This window comes from Galeopterus variegatus, unplaced genomic scaffold, assembly GCF_000696425.1.
Source record: "Galeopterus variegatus unplaced genomic scaffold, G_variegatus-3.0.2 Scaffold1536, whole genome shotgun sequence".
Lineage (NCBI taxonomy): Eukaryota > Metazoa > Chordata > Mammalia > Dermoptera > Cynocephalidae > Galeopterus > Galeopterus variegatus.
This window is the reverse complement of record NW_007727647.1, coordinates 363,642-384,527: the sequence shown is the minus strand read 5'-3', so window position 1 is coordinate 384,527 and position 20,886 is coordinate 363,642. Positions and strand designations below refer to the sequence as shown.

General features: G+C 37.7%; 1 protein-coding gene across 1 annotated transcript in view; it reads right to left on the bottom strand.

Annotated features, from left to right (window-relative positions):
- Nucleotides 1–3,947: 3,947 nt before the first annotated feature.
- DIAPH2 (diaphanous-related formin 2) overlaps nucleotides 3,948–20,886 on the bottom strand; it is a gene marked incomplete at its 5' end in the record, with an annotated part of 376,543 nt that continues 359,604 nt past the window's right edge. The window contains 3 exons of the mRNA XM_008577556.1: nucleotides 3,948–4,080; nucleotides 6,689–6,766; nucleotides 11,108–11,247. Coding sequence (XP_008575778.1) covers nucleotides 3,948–4,080; nucleotides 6,689–6,766; nucleotides 11,108–11,247 — 351 coding nt within the window. The remainder of the gene's footprint in view (nucleotides 4,081–6,688; nucleotides 6,767–11,107; nucleotides 11,248–20,886) is intronic.

The window sequence follows — 20,886 nt, the reverse complement described above, 5'->3', positions numbered from 1 at the left end:
AGGATAACAATATATGCCTTGCCTGACAACTGGATGGTTGAAGGATCAAATGACAGTATTGTGCATGAAAGCATTTAAATGCTATACTAGTGGAAGCTATTACTTACTATTATCATCACAAGTTAAAAATATGAAGACAGACACACTAGGTTTCACAAAAGTCATTGGTAGAACCTTGTCTATTGGCCCAACAATCCATTTTTCCACCTAATAGTCAGAACAATCTTCATAGTGATCCTTAAGTCACTCCCCTGCCTAAATTTTTCAAGTTCCCTAACATCTTCAGTATACAATTAAACCCAGGGCCAGCTTCTGGGGCTGAGACCTGTGTACTCACACAGAGGCCCAGGCTTAGAAGGGCCCCATGCTTGGGTTAATAGTCTTCTGCTGCCATCTTGAAATTCTTAATGATTTCTTAACAAGGGCCCCACATTTTCATTTTGCACTGGCCCCACAAATTATTTAGCCAGTCCTGATCAAACCTCTTGAGATGAGATCCAAAGTCCTTCAGAATGTGGTTCACACTTAACCTCTGCAGCTTTGCCTTCCCTGTTCTTTCTGAACCTATTCTAAGGCTCCATCATGCTGAATAACCTTCAGTTCCCCAAATGTCCTATGCTCTTTCAATCTCCTTTGACTCTGCTCATAGAGTCTCCTTGCCTTTCTCCCTTTGCATTATAATAAAATGAACGCAAAGCAAGTGGATCTGTTTTAAAATCTTCAAATGCGATCTTACTTCCAGAACCCTTTTGTACTTTGCAATGATGTTTGAGGCAGGTGGAGAAATACTAAGCTCTAATAAACCATGAATGGGATGGTATCTAAACATATATATATATTTAAAATTACTGCCAAGTAAAGAAAAATAAAAGTGGAAGGGATGAGATAAAGAATTGAACTGTTGTTTTTATTGTTTCTACCTCACATTGAGCACAGTGCATAGGAACTATAACCATGGTTTTCAGAGCTACAATTCTCAGATTCTGATTTAATTGGTCTGGGATGGTGCCCAAGCATCAGTATTTTTTAAAAGTTCCCTTCCCTAGGTGATTCTAATGTGTATCCAGGGTTGAGAACCACTGAGTTACAAGAACTTTAAAGAGCAATAAGTTAAATGAGATGTAGCAGCTCACTGGTGTTGAAGTATAAATAAGCCAACTAATTGCCAGAGCAGGACTGCTGAGAAAGCCTATTGTATGGACAATGTAAATGAAGACGTAAACAGACTACCATTTAAAGCAAATCAAATAGAAGAGATTAGAGGCATTACAGCATGTACTGTATTTGTGATTTATCTTGAATATTTCTGAGTCTCTGAACAGATTAAACAATGTTCATCTATGTAAAGCTAGCATGTCAACACCTGAGAAGATTATAGAGAAATTTTACATAATTATGGACATGTTATGTTTCAACATCAATTTAGAAAGAAAGATTTCTATATTCTTGCTGAATGCTCGGATTTCTCTCTCAACAATTCCATATTTGTCTGATAGAGTCCACAATTCTTTTAAGCAAAGAGTAATATGTTCACCTACAAAATAACCATGCAAGCAGCAACACCCTGGATAAAAAATTGGTAAGCTCTGAAGATATCTGGGAAGAATTCCTCAATATAAAAACATTAGTTAACCAAGAAGATTAAACAATAAAGTTGTTACAAGAGAAGGAATGCTGCTCACAATAACACTTAAAATGGAAGACCTGGAACAAATGACATGTTAAGTCCATGGAGGTGCTAAGTAATCAAGGACACATGAGGAGATTAACCAGTTACAACTGATTGGCTTACGAGTGTTACAGGAAAGTGCTCCTAGAGTGAAAGAGGTTAGTAAAAAGAGAAAGTGATGGTTTTACAGGGAAAGAGCATGGTGTAGTGGACAGAACACACGCTTTGAAGTTACATAGATCTGGGTTGGAGTCTGGTTTAGCCACTTACAGACTAGCAATGGAATCTTGGACAAATTGCTTCGACTCTATAATAATTTGTTTTCTTCACCTTAAAAAAGGATTAAATGGTTGCAGTGGATTGAACTGTATCTCCGTAAAGTTTAATGTATTAGAAACTTGACCCCCACTATGATAGTGTTGGGAGGGTGGGAAATCCTATTATGATGATTAAAAGGTGGAGCCTTGGAGAGGTGATTGGATTGTGGGAACTGTGCCCTGGTCAATGAATTGATCCATTCTTGGAATAATGGTAGTAGTTCTAGTGTCTTTAAAAGGAGAGTGAATGAGGAGGTTAGCTCTCTCTCTGCTCCACCATATTCTCCGTGTGATACCCTGAGTTGCTATAGTCAGTACCAGGACAAGGCCCTCACCAGATGTGCTCCCTGGACTTTGGACTTGCCAGCCTCCAAAACTGTAAGCAATAAATTTCATTTTCTTACAAATTACCCAATTCCAGGTAATTTGTTATAAGCAATAGAAATGGACTAATACAATGGTAAAACAATAATTGTTGAAGCTGAATGACAGGTACACAGGCGTTCATCATGTCATCTTCTCTACTTTTGTGTATGTTTATTATTTTCCATAATGAACAAATTGAAATAATTTGTATCTTGATGGATTAGGGTAAAGATTAGAAATACAGTAGTCCCCACTTATCTGTGGTTCTGCTTTCCATGGTTTCAGTTACCCAGGGTCAACTACAGTCTGAAAATATTAAATGGAAAACTGCATAAAGAAACAATTCATAAGTTTTAAATTGCATGCTGCTGTGAGTAGTGTGATGAGATCTTGCGCTGTCCCAGTACGTCCAACCCAGGACATGAATTATCCCTATGTCCGATGTATCTGTGCTGTGTGTGCTACCATCTGGTGAGTCATCAACATCATCTGCTCCTGACACCCAACCATAGACATCATCATGGCTTGATGATCCAGGATCACCTGAAGCAGATGATCCTCCTTCTAAAGTATCATCAGAAGGTCAACAGTAGCCTAACGCCACGTCACAACACCTATGGCATTCACCCCACTTCATCTCATCATGTAGGCATTGTGCCATATCACATCATCACAAGAAGAAGGGTGAGTACAGCACAATAAGATACTCAGAGAGGGAGACCACACTCACATAACTTTCATTAGAGCATATTGTTATAATTGTTCTATTTTTTTATTGTTGTTGCTAATCTCTTACTGTGTCTAATTTATAAATTAAACCTTATCATAGGTATGTATGCATAGGAAAAAATATAGTATATATAGGATTCAGTGCTACCCATGGTTTCAGGCATCCACTGGTGTTCTTGAGGATAAGGGAAAGTACTGTAAATGCGAAGAGCCCAATCCATGGTAGCCACTATATAAATGAGTTGGTCTTCTTTGCCTAATATAGTTTCCATTCTCTTACCCCTCCACTCTCATTGTAATAGGCATGCTGTTCAACCATAACAACACCCCACTATCATTCCATTGATGCAGTCTATAGAAAGTTCAGCCATGCTCTAGTATTGAGACCTTTGGCACCTGGTTCACAGACTGATTCTCATGGCTAATCCTACTTAAAATCATTCTGCATGACTTCAATAGCTCTCCTATCTTATGGCAACACATTGGCACTTTGTCATCACCTGGATGACAAATAAATGTTCATTCCACCCATGAAATCTTAAAATCAAAATCCAATCTGTGACAGTCTCAAGGACCTCCACTTTCACATACTCTCATTCTCAGCAACATTCATTCTTCAGTTCCACAGAGACTTTTCATTCCCTTATTAACTTCATGTATGTGATCTAACTATTCAGAACAGCACTGCTCTTGAAACCTCCAAGTACAAATTCCTATTTTGGGATCGCAATCACATATCTTTTAAGCCCTCTCATTCCCAGGTACGCCTGCTCTTTGTCTGCAGAAATCTTCTTATTTAAGCCATTTATGTGTTGATTCCTGGCCACCCTTCCTTCACTACCCAACATGGCCCCATGGCTCATCACTTAAACTACATAATCACTAGCCCTGTCAATTTCCTTCAACCTTTCTACTTCCTCATCCGCCAAGTAAAGCTCCAATTCTGGACCAATACTACAAGTACCATCTCTGTTGTTATACTGGGGCGACTGCATGATACTGAAGAAAATCACACAACTACAAAATAGCAACGATACAAATTCATACTCTCCAGCCTCAGCGAAGCCCTCAGCATCATTTATAAGCCCATTTTGTTTGTGTATGTATTTAGTTTTTCCTCCTTTGCGGCACAGCTAATATTCCAAAACCACCATCTTTCTAAAGTCTCATAACTAGATTCTTCTAGCCAAACAGAAAATCCACATCTGCTTTTAAGTCTTCCTTGCCATAGACAAGAAGATGTTTATCTTTGTGAAGGTATAATTGACTTTTAAGATCTCTTTTCACCCAGGTCAGAGCATCGAATTCGAAAAATGAGAGCTTGATTCTGCACGCTATTTACTGTATCATCTCTGCTCTGTGGTAATCTGCATGTCTGTGGTGGCAAATGAAGGCACATGACAGTCATGCTAGAAATTACCACAAAGTACAAAAATGTCTTTGAGAATCTCATATAGCCTACTGACATAAAAAACAAAACCAAAAATATACTTAATGTGTAACTAGATATTAAAATTGGGGACTTTGTTTCCCATTTTTGACCAATATGCCAATATCAGATAAATAGTAGATAGAAAAATATCTGAGACAGATTTCTGTATGCAGAATATTCAAAAAGAATTCTTAAAATTGCTTTTGTGATTTTCATATTCCCTTTACTGGTAGCCTCATCTCATCCATTTCACGGATATAAAAGGTTCAGTGAAGTAGAGGAAGAGAGGGTTTATAAAGACATGGTTTGAAAAAAAGTTGTTACCATGCTGACATCTGCTTCATCCCACCCCTTACCCCACTGCCACGGCTGGTTATGTGTATGGAGACGCTACGTCCTTCAATTTGAGCTAAGTAAGGGCACTTCCATCAGACTACTCAGAGCAGGGATGTGTTCCTTGAAGTTGGGGGACATAGAAGCAGGGTAACTGGCTCATTCCCGAGGAAGCTAAAGTGGCCTCTGCCAGGGGCTCATAGATAGCTGGGTTTCAATGTCTGTACTCCCAGAGCTTTTCAGGGCAAAGACCTGCATGAGTGTTTTCCATGGACTAGAAGTGAGATGATCTGGTGTCCCTATGTCAGTCCTATCCAAGAAGAACACCTGGGAGGGTGGGGGTACTTCACTAGAGAATCCTTGTTGTAATGTGCATGGTCTGGAGCTCTGAGAAGAGTGGGACAAGGTAGAAATGACAAGCTGAAGGAAATGCATGACCCACATCAAGGGACTTACAGGGGAGGCTTGTAAAAGCAAGGAAGGACCTTGCCCTGCCCCCTCTAGCATTGCAACAGCCCGGCTTGAGAAATGAGAGAGACTTTAATTTGAACATTCAGTCTGTGAGTTTAGATTGCTAGTATTGCATGCTAGAGACTACCATTATACTTTCTGGACTGAGATTGTGCCTGCAATAAAAAGAGACTTTAGAGATCTAAAAGTGAGCAGAAAAATCATGGGAACTACCTACATTTTCATCTAGGTGCATGGCAAGATAATCTCCATGGAATAATGTTAAAGAAGCTGCAGAAGACACACAACTGCATTTTGATTATATTCTATGGGTTATGCTTGTTCAACACATGAGTTACAAGTTCAAGATTATAGCAATAGCCAAGTTTATAGTATCTGTCCTAACATATTGATGTAGTATTACAAAATGGTGCAGCATAGCACTTGAAGCAATCACGTAGACTGCCAGCCTGATCATGACTAAATCTTACAAGCATTCAAGAAAGCTGAATTTGAAAAGGTTTATGTCATGATGCATAAAATACAGGAAAGGTGGAAGGGGATTAATTAATTTAGATAAATGGGTTTGCTTCCAGATTTCCTTTACTGTAAATCTGATTGCCAGTTTGCCTCACGCTCTGTGCAGTGGAGACATTGTACTGTTTTTCTTCGTTTTGTAGATAAAGAGGCAATATTACAGCTAGGTTAATGAATTTGGCAAGGTTAAAGAGCTGATTTCTTTAACTTATGCATCTTGATAACCAATAGAATGGTCTTTCAGTGGTGGGGTTCAATGCTTTCATTTATTCAATAACATTTTTTTTTTTTTTTGGCAGTTGGCTGGTATGTGGATCTGAACCCTTGACCTTGGTGTTATCAACACCACTCTCTAACCAACTGAGCTAACCAGACAGCCCCATTCGATAACTATTGAGTGTTCTGTGCCAAGTACAGTGTACTGTTCTAGGCAACAGGGATAGAAATGAGTAAGATACAGTCCTTGACTTCCAGGTATTCATGGTTTGGAAAAGAGAAAGATACACAAGTCAGAAATGGCACACTGAGTATTCTCTCTCTCCCCTTCCTTCTCTCCCTTTAACTCCAAATATTCACACTTTGAGAACTTCCTGGGGGCTGGTGTGAGGAAGAATGGGCCTGATGCATGCAGTCTGCCTTCTCACCAAGGCTCAAGAGCATGTTCATTCACTTATCAGGAGTCTGGTAACTCTTACATACTGCACACATAAACACCGATAAGAGATGTCCTTATGAACGTAACGACAACCACTGTCAATTATCTCGACCTGTTGCATAACATACTGTGCCTATATTTAGTCATAATATATTGGAACGGCCATGCTGGTTATAAAAATATTCAAAATACTTTCATACCAGTTAGCAAATAACTGCTGTTCGAGCTGCCTTAGCCCCTCATCCCAGGACTCCCCAGACATACCCATGATTTGGTAACTAAAAGGTAAAAGGACAAAGCACGGGCCTCATAGACCCTACTCCAGTCTATGGTTGCATCCAGTCTGACTGGTCAGTGCCCATGACATACCAGTTGTTAAATATTTTAAATATCATCCCATTAGTACAAAGAAATGTTAAAATTGGCCAAGCCCACAAGGCTCTCATTTGAACATAAATGAATGGAAACGGGAATAGGGTTCTAACACATTCATGTCTAGGAAGCGGTCTTCCCTTTAAAACACTCATTAACCACTGTTAGAAGTATAAGTGGTTTGCGTTTCAGATGGAACTCAGTAAGATCGCTAGCAATGCAAACCTGTTACTTATGTGAGTTTGGGCAGATTACTGCATCTTTATAAAACTCAGTTCATCTCATCCCTGTTAGACTGGCTATTATCAAGAAGACAGAGGGCCGGCCCCGTGGTGCCCTCGGGAGAGTGCAGTGCTCCTGCCGCGGGTTTGGATCCTATATAGGACTGGCCGGTGCGCTCACTGGCTGAGCGCGGTGCGGATGACACCAAGCCAAGGGTTGGGATCCCCCTTACCGGTCACGAAAAAGCCAAAAAAAAAAAAAAGAAGAAGACAGAGAATAACAAATGCTGGCAAGTATGTGGAAAAAGGGGAACCATTCTACACTGTAGGCAGGACTATAAATTAACACAGCCATTATGGAAAACAATATGGAGGTTTCTCAGACAACTACAGATGAAACTACCCTATGAACCAGTAATCCCACTACTGGGAATACACCCAAAGGAAGAGAAATCATTATTTCAAAAGAATACCTGCACTCCTATGTTTATCACAGCTCTATTTATAATAGCCAAGATACGGAACCAACCTAAATGTCCATTGACAGATGACTGGATAAGGAAAATGTGGTATATATACACAATGGATACGACTCAGCCATAAAAAGAATGAAATTCTGCCATTTGCAGCAACATGGATGAGCTTAGAGAAAATCATGTTAAGTGAAATAAGCCAGGCACAGAAAGAGAAATACCACATGTCCACACCCATAAGCAGGAGCTAAGAAAGAAAGAAAGGAACAAACAAACAACCACAATAAAACATTGAACTTTCAGAAGGAGAGAACAGAACTATGGTTACTAGAGGTGGGAAGGGGGGGTGGTTAGGGAGAAATTGGTTAATGGACACAAAGAATAGTTACATTTTGCAATGATGAATATGCTAATAATCTTGATTTGATCATTACATATTATACCCAAATACTGATAGTCAAAACTGTACCCTACGAATATGTATAATCAATTTTGTTTCAATTAAAAAAAAAACTCAGTTTCAAGAGCTAAGGAATAGCAACTACCTCATAGGCTTATCCTCACCACCATCATCATCAACAGACAGGTAGGTCATCCATGAATAGTTTCACTTATGACGGGGGGTAAAAATAAACAAGAAATAACTATTTACATAGGATTTCTCTCTCTCTCTCTTTTTTTTTAACAGATACATGCTGAAGTATTTGGGGGTAAAGTGTGACAAGGCTACAACTAACTCTCAAATGCTTCAGAAAATAAATGAATGAATGAAAAAAAATAAAAGGGAAATCACTTATACAAAACATACTCTTCTCTGCCAAAGAGTAGTTAGAGAGACAGATAGATAGATACATAGATGGATGATAAAGAGATACTTGCCCATGAGCTATCCCTGATTTGGCTACCAACTAGCTATATGACCACATGCAATTACATAACTGGCTTAGGAATACTCAATACCTCGAAATTGGATCCTGAAGATACCTGTCAGCCTCCATCTACTACTACCCTTCATTTCTAAACCTGTCTGTCATCCAATTATATTATGACCTCTTAGTATCTCAGGGGGAAAAAAAATGCCAGAAATGTGATGGAACACGAAACATGATAGTACATGAAATTTGCTATGTACATCATGACACAAGTCATGATCTTTTTGTTTTGCAATACTGAAAAGAGCATTTCAATAAGGTAGAAAAAAAACCAAAGCCAAACTATGAGTATAAATTAATTCAGAGAGCTCCTACTATCATGTTAGAATTGTTTCCCACCTCATTTTAGTTACACCATGCCTCTGGTTGAAATTGTCAAAAAGCAAAACTATAAAGTACATCTATCGAGAGGACAATAAAAGGAAAGGATTAAGGATAAATTCAGTAAAAGAAAGTGCTTGTCTTAATTCAATTGGTCCGTTATTTCGATACATTCTTTTAAAAATGCACTAAAAGTGGCTACTGGGAATTACAATTTAGCACTTCTGGGTGTGATTCAGTTGCAGTTGTGAAGGCATAGGCACATTAAGACAAAATACAGGTGCCTTCTGCTATGTAAAAGCCTGGGAGACTTCATCTAGTTTATTGTTGAACTCTGAGGGTATAATTTGACAAATTAGTTTTCCCGCTCCCCCAACATCACAACTGAACTCTTAATCAGTAAATAAAAATTTCATATCCCCACATATTCCCATCAGTGTTGTTTTTTATTTTTTTTCCCCTTAGAAGCAACATACCAATGTGGGCTTTTAAGAGACTCCCCCTTTCCTCAGAGTTAACATTAGAAAAGGCTAGCCCTTTCAATAAGTGCACACTCAGTGCCAATATTATTTTCAGTATATTTAATATTAATGCAAGATTTACATTTTGTGGTTCTCATATTTCAAGCTGAGGAGCTTTACATTATACATTTTCCCACAGACTTCAATGAACTTATATACTGTACAATGAATTGTGTTTCACCTTAACCTTTTTCATGTCTTCTAAAATATTCCACTATTTCTAGGTAATATATTAAAGAGATCAAGGGTTTTAAATGATCTATCTATAAATTTCAGTAAGTTTCAAGAAATACTTGAAAAGGGACCAGAGATCTGTTCATTCCTGAATAGTTACAAATACCGTAAATAAAGGTTGTTAATCTGTTAAAATCAAATTCTAAAGAACTTGTTCAAGACAGAGTATGCTATTCCAATGATGTGTTTATACATAAATATATATCACTTTTCAAGAAATACTTTATCTGTAATGTTTTGTCCCATGTGATTATCAATAGCACTATTAAATATAAAATAATCCTAAGGAAGCATAAAGTTTTACTCTTGGAATTGGGTTTAAACAAAATGTGTTTTGACTTTGTATTAAGTTTCTCTTAAATTGAAAGATTTTCTACTTTCTGTATCATGAAACATTTTCACATTTCACTTCCTTTACTTTTTAAACAACTGAAGGTACACCTGTAAAACAGTCATTACTCGGTTTGAATTAGTGATAGCTGAAAGCTATACAAGAAGATGTGGTGGTTTTAATTTTATTCATCACATCTCCACCTCTGGGACCTGGGGAAATGCAGAGAAGTGCACTGCATATTTATAAGGCCTCTGGGACCCTAACAGGCTTCCAAATGCCTTGTTTGTTGCAATCTGCTTGTCAAACTATTAAAGAAGTAAAATCCACATTCTATCCCCTATTGTATATGCAGTCTTTCTCTGTTAATTAAATCAAAACTATATGATTGCAAGGAGAACTGATATAACATCTAGTGTCTCACCAGCTTCTCTAGGCAACCTGAAGACATAATAATTCTAGTACCAGGCTTTCATTTAGAAAATATTTGCACTGACTATCATATTAAACAAATATCATCACCCTAACTGATTATTAAAAAATTTCACTTAAACTTCAGATTTAGCAAGTCTATTATTTAAAATGTTTCCATGCTAGTCTCTAATTATAGCCCCTGCAATGTACAGTCATCCCTTGGTTCCAGGGACCCCTGCAGATACCAATTATATTAGTCTGTTTCTGTTGCTTATAACAAAATACCTGGAACTGGGTGATTTGTAAGAAAAGAAAATTTATTGTTTACAGTTTCAGAGGCTGGGAAGTCTGAAGTCCAAAGTCCAAGGAACACATCTGGCGACGGTCTTCTTTAGAGGTGGCTTTACAGCAATGCAGGGGTCTCACATGGCAGAAAATGGCACAGCAGAAAGAGAGACTCTCACATGCTCTCCTTTTAAAGCCCTCAGAACCACACCCATGAACTAGGGCATGGTCCTTACAATCTAATCACCTCTTCAAGGTCCTGCCTTTCAATTATCGTAATAGGATTTCTACCCTCAACAGTTACAATAGGGATTAAGCTTCAGTGACTTTGGGGGGCTCTTAACTCAGCTGGGGTCTTTGAGGAATACACCTGAGCATCATTATCCTGGCTCAAGACACTCAATGCATTCTATTCACCTGGAACGGGGGGGCCCCTTTCCCCTATTTCTGCCAACTAATATCTTATGCATCCTTCAAGGCCTGGAATTAATGCAACCTCCTCTACGAAGCCTTACCTGATAATCTCTTCCAGAGATGACCTCTCCTCCAGCATTTCTCCTAATACTTGAAATGCACCCAGTTGGCCTTGCAGTGTCATCTTCTTATGTAAAGGATTAAGCTTATCTTCTGAGATGGAGGCTGCTTCAAGGTTGGACTTTATACAATGTGACAGATACTCACTAGAGTGAGTAGGTGCTCAATAGAAATTTTTTGGTTGAATGGATTTTCTTTACTATGTTGAACATACTAAATAAACATTTTACTTGGCTGATAAACATGTTTCTCAATGATGACACTACCCCTAAGGTTTACTGCATAATTTACTCATTTATTCAAATGACTTTGTTTTACTTTCCAAATTTTCTTTTGATGACCTTTATTTCATGCAATATTCACATGATATTTAAATTGAAAGAGGAAATAATATTTAGATCCCCTATGCTACTGTGGGAGCAGACTAAGCATCTGGCGCTAGAAAGCACTATAAAGGTTATCTAGTTCAATTTCTTCATTTTACAGATGAGGAAACACAACCAGAAAGATGAACTGATTTTCAGATAAATGCACAGTGGTTTTTTAATTTTTTTCCAGGATCAGGATTCGAATTCATATCTCCTAGTTCAGTGCTTTAACATCCCACATGTCTCTTTAGCTGTTGAATTTTTTTTCCTAGAAGACTTTTTAATTAATCACATGATAAAATATCTACTAGCAGAAATGGTTCTATATGATCCACAGATTGTGTGATTTGGGCATTTCTTAGTTTATTTCCATCATTTTTTTTTTTTTTTCCAACTTCAACACCTTAAACATCTAGTCACCTAAATTACTCTTCTTCTATGGAATGGAAACAGCACAATTTATATATTTTGGGTACAATTCTTATATAAAGGCTATTTATCATATCCTAGTTAATGTGTTTGCATCCAAGCTATTTAATGTCACTGAGTCATGACTACAGGGATTTCTCATTCATGAGGAGACATTCAAGTGGTAAACTGCAGAGGGGATAACAAGTATATTTCAGCTTGCATAACAACCCAAAACAACTGCTAAAGACTGCCTTGAATGCTCTCTGGAGAATGATTCTGAGGTCATTTCTGATAGTGGAAAGAATGCTGAGCTAAAAAGCCTAGAAATCTGGATTGTTTTCCTGGTTCTACTTGGCAAAGGAACCTCATATGGGGTATTCCATCTCTTAGAAGTGAAAAACTGGATAAGTTTAGAATTTTGTGGCTAATCAATAGGTGTCTGGCTTAGTTATGGAAGGAACTCACTGTAGTGAGTTAGCAAGGTAGGGCCTTACTATGCCTCCAACTTTCCCACCACATATAGCATTAGGACGAAAGACAAAAGAAAAAGAAAAAAGTATACAATACGTTTAAAACTTAGGCTGAAAAGATGATGGAAGAAAAAGGTTGCCTTTTATATACTGACATGATTCCACTGATCCACTGCCAACAAGATATGTGGCTTTCAGTTATGCATCTTGTACCCCAAATAGGTAGTAATTATCCAGAGTCTTCCTAGTTCTTAAAAATGAGTTCCTGATGAGCTAATAAACTCAAAGATGCATGTTCAATATCTGTTTAGTTCATGTTGTTTAAACACGGGAAAAACGAAATTGTTTCTGGTCTCTCTCTCTACACACACACACACACACACACACACACACACACACCATTAGTTTTATTTGCTGTTAACATTTCAATGTTTTGTTTGGTTTAAGTCATTAGAAGAAAGCTAATGATGACCACTTCTACTTCTGGCTGGCCATGATGTAAAGACCAAGAGTAAATATATGAAATTATTGGCATAGCAGATAGTTTCCTAAGGCTCAAGTATTCATTAAAATGACCAATGTCAAATTATATGTGAAACTGGGTTCCACCTCAGTGGAAAATTAAAATAACTATTATCCTAGCCCCCAGGTGGCCCAATTAGTCAAATAGACTTCTGGAGCCATTTTAAATCTAAAATTTCTCCCTTAAACCTAAGCTTACTGAGAAATATCTGAATATCACTAAGTAGCATACCATTTAGCTGATGGTAAATGTTTGCAAACCTATTTTACACACACACAATCATGCAATCTTTTATATCATTATTGGAAGCGCCATAGAAAGGTCTGGGTTCAAACCCAGCTTTACCACTTAATGGATATAAGACCCTGAGAATTTTCATAATGTCTCTGAACCTATAAAATGAGATAGGGTTGAAGAAAACCATAATGTATTTAATGTTCCTAAATAAAGAGACTGGCTAGTAGTTTGCATTCAATAACTGTTAACTTCTTTACAAGCTCTGCCATTCAGATATAACTAAAATATATTGAAAGAGCCCTACCACAAACAAAAGCTGTTGCTTCTTGTAGCCATTATACTGTTGGCAAGGATATTTATTTATTTTGCTTATTTGTTTTCTATATTCCATGAATGCAGTGTATACCACGTTATATTTGCTAGACTAGGAGACTACATGTGGCTAATGGAACTCCTGTTATATTCCCATATCTTATAAATTCTCTGATCCATTTGAATTATTTTCCTGTCTTTATTGGTATTTTCTACACCTATTAATTTATTACCCATGAATTTAATTAAAGTGTTTACTGGTACTCCTTACATATCATTAATGAAATGTTAATTAATTACAGGCCTAGCACTATCAAAATCTCTAACATAATGAAAGAACCTCTCCCATCCCATTATGTTTTACTTATCATCCTAGAGTCATTTCACACAGGTCCTGTCTAATAAAATTATCAACTTATTCTTAAAATGATTTTTTAAAAAGTTATGCTACAGTAAAGTTTTCTATCATCTAATTATAAGTAACACAAATTCATAATGTTAAAGTTATGCCAAATAAGACAGCAGAAAGGATAATAATTTGCTCACCAATAGGCACTTGAAGTTTTTAACATGGGCATGTGTCAGTTTATTATTTATGGTACCCTCCCCCATTCACACAAGTTTTCATAGACTGCAGAATGGAAATACATATATTTCTATAGACATATAAAAATAAAGTATGAATATATATATGAGGGTACCTCAAAAAGTTTATGGAAAGATTTGTATTATCTTTCAATTCTATTTTTTCCATGAACTTTTTGAAGTACCCTCATATATGCATGCCATCCTCCTGAAAAAGCATGGCAAGTCATAATGTATTGGGGTTAAAATCTGATCTGAACTTGACTGCTTCACTGTGTGATGCTCTATACAAAGGCCAATTGAATGGTCAGGGTACAGATTCAATGTTTTTGCTGCATTCTCCAATATGACAACAACATTAGCCAGAACAACTGGCACCAAAGAATCACCCCATGACGGTAACCTAGAAAATGCCTCTCTACTGGGCTCACATAGTGACAGAGCTTCTCAAATGACAACAGTGAATCTTCTCAAACAGTTGAGGACTGATCAATACTATGAAGCCCTACACTTCTGGCTGTTGAATTAACTTGCTTTCTTTAAAACATTTTACTCAGACATTTTTTCTGGGGAAATTTGCTTCTCTAGTTCTCTTAACTTGGCACACAAAATTTTAAAGTAATTCAAATAGCAAGGTAAAACTGTCTTCCTTATTGTTATGACCACATGTGAACATCATAAGAACAATTATCTGAAGCACAGCATTAATAAATACTACATTTCGCTCACTCACTCATTCAAAAATATTGTTCATTTACTCTGAAGTTGTTGGGTTTTTTTTTTTTTTTTTTTGGCAGCTGGCTGGTACAGGGATCTAACCCTGGACCTTGATGTTATCAGCACCACGCTCTAACCAACTGACAAGCTGGAGAGTCTTTGTTCATTTACTCTGCATAAGGCCTATAGCTAGGTGCTATAGGAAATATGAGGCTGCATTAGCTTTCTCTGTCCACAGGTTTGTAATCCTGTGAAGTAATTAAGGCATGTCTACAGGTGTACCTAGAAAGCCACTGCTTATTTAAAACTTGACTTAAATAAGTGCAAACAATAGTTCTATTCATCAGTTTGAATCTTAAATGAAAATTGCAACATCTTGGGTAGCGATGGATTAGCTTAGTGCAAAGCACATACTTTATATATAAGAGTCTACTGTTATTCATTCTCTCTCACTTTGCACACAGTAGGCACTCCATAAGTAAATGCTCAATGAAATAGTGTAATTCACCACTTATTCTCAAATGCCACTTTCTTTTTATATCTTGGTGCCCAACAAAACAGGAAAGACAATGCAGAATTCGAGCAGGAGGCATGGGAGACGTTTTCCAATACTTTTACAGTTATCACATGGAAGAAGATTTAGTCTGTGTGGTGTCAGAAAGCAGACACAAGATCAATGGGTGGAAGTTACAAGAAAGGCAGATTTGGGCTCAAATTCAGAACTCTCTAGTAATTACAGCTGTCCGAAAATGTAGCTGGCTGTTTCCAGAGCTAGTTAGGTCCTTGTCGATTCTATAGGTACTCAGAAATCAAAATGACCACCTGTCAGGATGTCAGAGCAGGGATTCTAGCACTGGATTTAAGCAAAGGTGTCAACTTCTCTGTCGATGGTGAAGGAAAAGCAGTATAACATCCTGGTAAAGGGCGCCACCTCTACAGCCCAACTTCTTGGGTTCAAACTCCATCTCTGACACTCAGAGCTTGGGCAAATTAGCCCCTCTGTACCACAATTTGTATGTGTGTGTGGGGCTGCTCTCCAACTTATTTATTTTTTTGGTGGGCTGGTACAGGGATCCGAACCCATGACCTTGCGGTTATAAGGCTGCCCTCTAACCAACTGAGCCATCATGTAAAATGAGGTTAATGGTATCTTCATTGTGTGGACATTAATAGGATTAAATGATTTACTATTGTAAAACATTTAGAACAGTGCCTGGCATATAGTAAATACTACACAAATGCCTGTTAAATAAATGACATTGATGATAAGATAGTGTCTTAATATCTACAAAGTGTTTTTGAGGAATTTCCCACACATTATGTTGTTTTATCCTAACTTTTCCCCTTTTCCCCAATTCCCTGGTCAGAGTCCATTGCTTCCTTTTCCTATCAGCTATGACACTTTTGCATACCTCACTTGTGCCACTAATGCCTTTGAAAATGTTACAATTGTTTGTGTGCTGGGCTTTTTCCCCCACAACACTGTGAACTCCTTAAAATCGAGACTCTTATCTGGTCATCTCTGTCTCCCATTTGTCTGAACAGTGTCCAAATACATGAGAGTTGCTTGATAATTTCAGTTCAACTGGCAGTTGTTCTCCCCCATGTTAACAATGTGGGACGTCACATTTTATATGCAATAAATATTTACTTCATTGCTTATTATAATCTTGCAAGGTTTGGGGAGATAAGTATTAACCCCTGTATTTAAAACTCAGAAAACATGAGCAATAAATGGCAGATGACTTTCCTAAGGCCAGCTGAATGGTCAGGGCACAGACTCAACCTTGTTGCTGCATTCTCCACTAAGATAACAACATCAACCAGAACGATTGGCACCAAAGGATCACCCCACAATGATAACCTAGAAAATGCCTATAACTCTCATCTAAGTTGTATGTTCTTTCCCAATAGACCATGTCACCTCAAAAGAAGTTATATTAGACCACGGACATGATGTTTTGTTAATTCAGCCATTTTCAGGTGGCCAGAGAAATAGTATAAAAATCAACATATCATCATAGTGCAGTAAATATGAAATAATGTGTGATAACATAAGTCTTCTTCAGGGTAAGACTTGGAAAAATATTCAGTTGATCTGAACTAGAATGATTTATAAATAAGCCAGCACACACTGTTTTGGAAGTAGAGTGTAAATAACAAATAAATGAAATTCTTTGTAAATGAAATGAAATTACTCAAGCATGTGTAATAGCACAATTCAAGGGTCACTAATTTGTTTCATTTTACAAATTAATAACAAGGGGAGAAGCAGAAGAGTGGGCTGCTCAACTCAACACAAGGAGCTGCCAAGAGCAACACTGGAAAAACACGAATTGGCCAGAAACCAGAATTTGCATAGTTTCTGCTGTAACTCTTTGATTATGGTAAATTGTCAGGTCCAACAGTACTTAACTTTTTCAGGCCACAATAGTTCACTTGGTAAATGGCTCTAAATGACACTAAGAGCCTTTCATTTGGTGGCCTGAAAACAGCGGGCCAACAGAGAGCAAAGAGCTCACTTTCTCATTAGGGGAGGAGACCATTTTGAACCAGGCCCTCCCAGGCGAGTAAACTACTCACGGGAGTCAAAGTTGGACAGTTTGGTTGTACGTTAAGCCTTTAAATCACATGGGTACTATTCTACACAAGGAAATCAATGAGGTCCAGGTGCCCTAAAAGACTTAAGGATGTAAAGTGCCTAATTTATACCCCAGGGAATATCTATTCACTAGGCAGAAATTGACATGCCGTGACATGAGTTTTCCATTCCACTTAGTGAAAGCAAGTACTTAGTTCATTCAATCACTGTTCCTGACGATGAGAAAGAGTTTCAGAAATAATATCTCATGGACAAATTTACTTCTTGTCTGAGAAGTTAAGAAGTTAATGGGACTTCCTACTTGTGAACCATGCAACTGGGAGCATGGCATGTTTTGCTTCTAAAGATTGTCATTATTCACCTTAATGAGGGCATAAAAACACAAAAAGCTACAAAAAATCTTAAGATACTGGAAAGGTCAGTGGTCAGAGACTAGTCCTTAAAAGTTTTCATTGTACTCTAATTTTTTAAAAAGAAAAAAAGACACATTTTAATGGATTAAAATATTATGCAAAAACAATACGTGACAGATGGCAAAGCTGAGCAACATTTACTGCAATATCTAACTCAGATCCAGCTGACGCACTCCCATTACATTTCAAACACAGCATTCTTATTATTGAGAACTAGGAAACTCTTTGCAGATTCTTAATGTGTACAAAGTCAGATGGAACAATCAATAATTGGAGAGTTAATTTATATTACAAATCAACTCTACGCATAGTCCAAGTGGCAGCATCCTGTGTAAGAAAATCAATTCTTTCGTATATGCACGTTTCCAGGGAAACACATCATTTCTTGATTTGATAAGAGATATTAGTGAGCTTATTCTTATAGATTTGCTATACTTTGCAACCTCAAACTATGCAGTCTGTTCTATACTACAGAATCTTAACCACAGTAAAGGATAAATCAAAAAATACCTCAGAAAATCAACAAAAATCACATTTCATGTATGCTGTTTGGCTCAAAGAATTAGTCTGTCATTTTTGGCAGATGCAGCAAAGTGCATTTATTTTTCTTTAAAGGTAAAGCGAAAATAGATTTGGCAATTAAGAATATGTGTTGGTCAAAAAACTTCCTACCAAGAATAAAAAGTAAAAATTATATTTATAATCATATTTTTTTTTTTTGTTTTATACTTTACTGAAACAACCCCAAATTGAAATGTGAGATGCTTACCAGGATAAAGGGTTTGTGTTCTGCATTTCTTTCTAAATTTTCTCTTTTTCTCCCACTCCACTTTACAAATCAGGTTACAGCAGAGTATTACATAAGTAAAGAAGTTACAAGATATCTAACCACCAAAGAATCATTTGTTTGGAAGTAGATGGCATAGCTGCTTTATGTTCGACATCTTGCTAGGTGTCCTGGGGGGGGGGGGTCCCCAATAAGGATGATGACAGTCATTGTACTAATTCTCAAGAACTGCATGTCAAGGGAATGCTGCACAAACTGAAAGTGAATGAAACTCACACTTTCAAAGTCCATCACCAATATAAATGCTGGCAACAGATCCTTACGAGACATAATACTTTGAATAAAACAAACAAAAAAATAGCCAATATTTGTTCTTTCAAAGTTGTGAACAACATTTTTTTTAATCAAAAGAATATATAATTTATACCGTAAACTCCTTCAGGGCAAGTACTACGACTTATTCACTATTAGATCTCTACCATCTAGCACAGTTTCTGGTTCATGGGTAGTCAAACAATATTGAGATGTGAACAAAAAGGGTCAATGAGAATAAATCAACCTGCTTTTTGGATATAGCATACACCCATATATATACACACACACACACACACACACATACACATTCTATACTGTTGTACTAGAAAAAGAGATGCTCTTTCAAGAACCCCAACTAGGCCTATATGTATTACATTAGAGTTTTATAACAATGCCTTTCAAGACAGTGAAAAAATGAGAGCAGTGACAGCTGGTAGAAGTTGTAGACATTTAGTGATACTAGAAGCACAGGTTAGTCCTACACACTGATGAATTCATTTAGAGAACTGGCTAGTTAAGACTCAACTCAATAGTGACAATAATATTACTGAATACCTGGATTTGTACACGTTATGTCCAAACTCCTTATCCTGGCCAACAAGGATCTACAGGATCTGTTACCGGCCTGTATCTCAGTTTTCAGCTTATATTAATTTCCCCTTTGTTAATTACATAGCAGCCATATTGACTTTCTATTTTTTAAACATACTATGTTTATTTTCATTTCCACACAATTTTAAACAAGCTATTTTCCCTGTTCAAAATGCTTTCACTTAGATCTTGGCATGGCTGGAATCTTTGTATCTTTTAGGCCCGTTATCAAATGTCACCTTGACAAAAAGTCCTTTTCTACCCTCCCAATCTAAAGTAGCACCCCAGTCACTGTCACATAACCCTGTTTTATTTCCTTCAATAGCACTTACCACTGTATAGCACTGAATCATTGACCCGACCCCACCCCCAACTAAAATTTAATAAGCTCCACGAGAGCAGGGACCTCATCTGTCTCAATCTGTCTACCTCAAGGGCCCAGAACAGTGCATGGCACATAGGAAATATATGACTTTCTTAACTGATATTCCTATTTTCACTCTTTCCCTTTTCCTATTCATTCCGCATGCAATGACAAGATTGGCAGAATAATCTTATGAAAGTGCCACTGTTCTCTGGACATGCAATGCCCCAGCTTCCTATAAGAGAGAGGAGTAGGTTTTGAGTACATCTCTCATCTCCACTACTGTCAGCTGCCTCCAGATTTGAAATTCTTACTCTATACTCATCTGGACTGATGAGGAACTAGCATGAAAATAATGGTAGACTAACACTTGCAGAAACTAAGAGAAACAACGGGGTAGCATACACTAACAGAAAGTAAAGTCATTTCTAAAGAGACAAAAGAGTGACCATCCCTGAATTCCTGGAGGGTGGGAAGTGGTGAGGACCAACAGTAACGTAGCCCTTGAAACCAAAGAATTTCTCTAACATACATATGTGCAAGGGATAATTAACCACTTGACCACGTGCCTCCATGGCATAAGAGGCACACGCATACATGTATGTATGTGTGTGTGCAAGAGATGAACAGCCACCTTTGCTTCCATATGGTGTTTTTAAATGGGTGGCATGTTGTATGTGTGTTTATGCATGAGTATTCAGGTCTCACACACAGAATGTGTGAAAAAGAAAAAGTTGAGAAAGATAAAGAAATACGTGCATGTATTCACACTCTTACAAGAGAGAAGTCATCGTGCCTCAAGAGCACCAATATGACATTGTTAAAGCAAAAAATGAAACAAAGTTTCAGATCTAAACGAGGATGGAAAAAGAAGCATTCTAGGCATACAATACCGCATCGTCACAGACAAATATTTCTCAAAAACTTCACAGGGGGGCCGGCCCGGTGGCGCACTGGATAGTGCGCCGCTTGGGAAGCGTGGTGGCGCTCCCGCCCGAGGGTTCGGATCCCACATACAGACCGGTTCCCGCTCACTGGCTGAGCGAGGCGCGGGAGCAACACCGA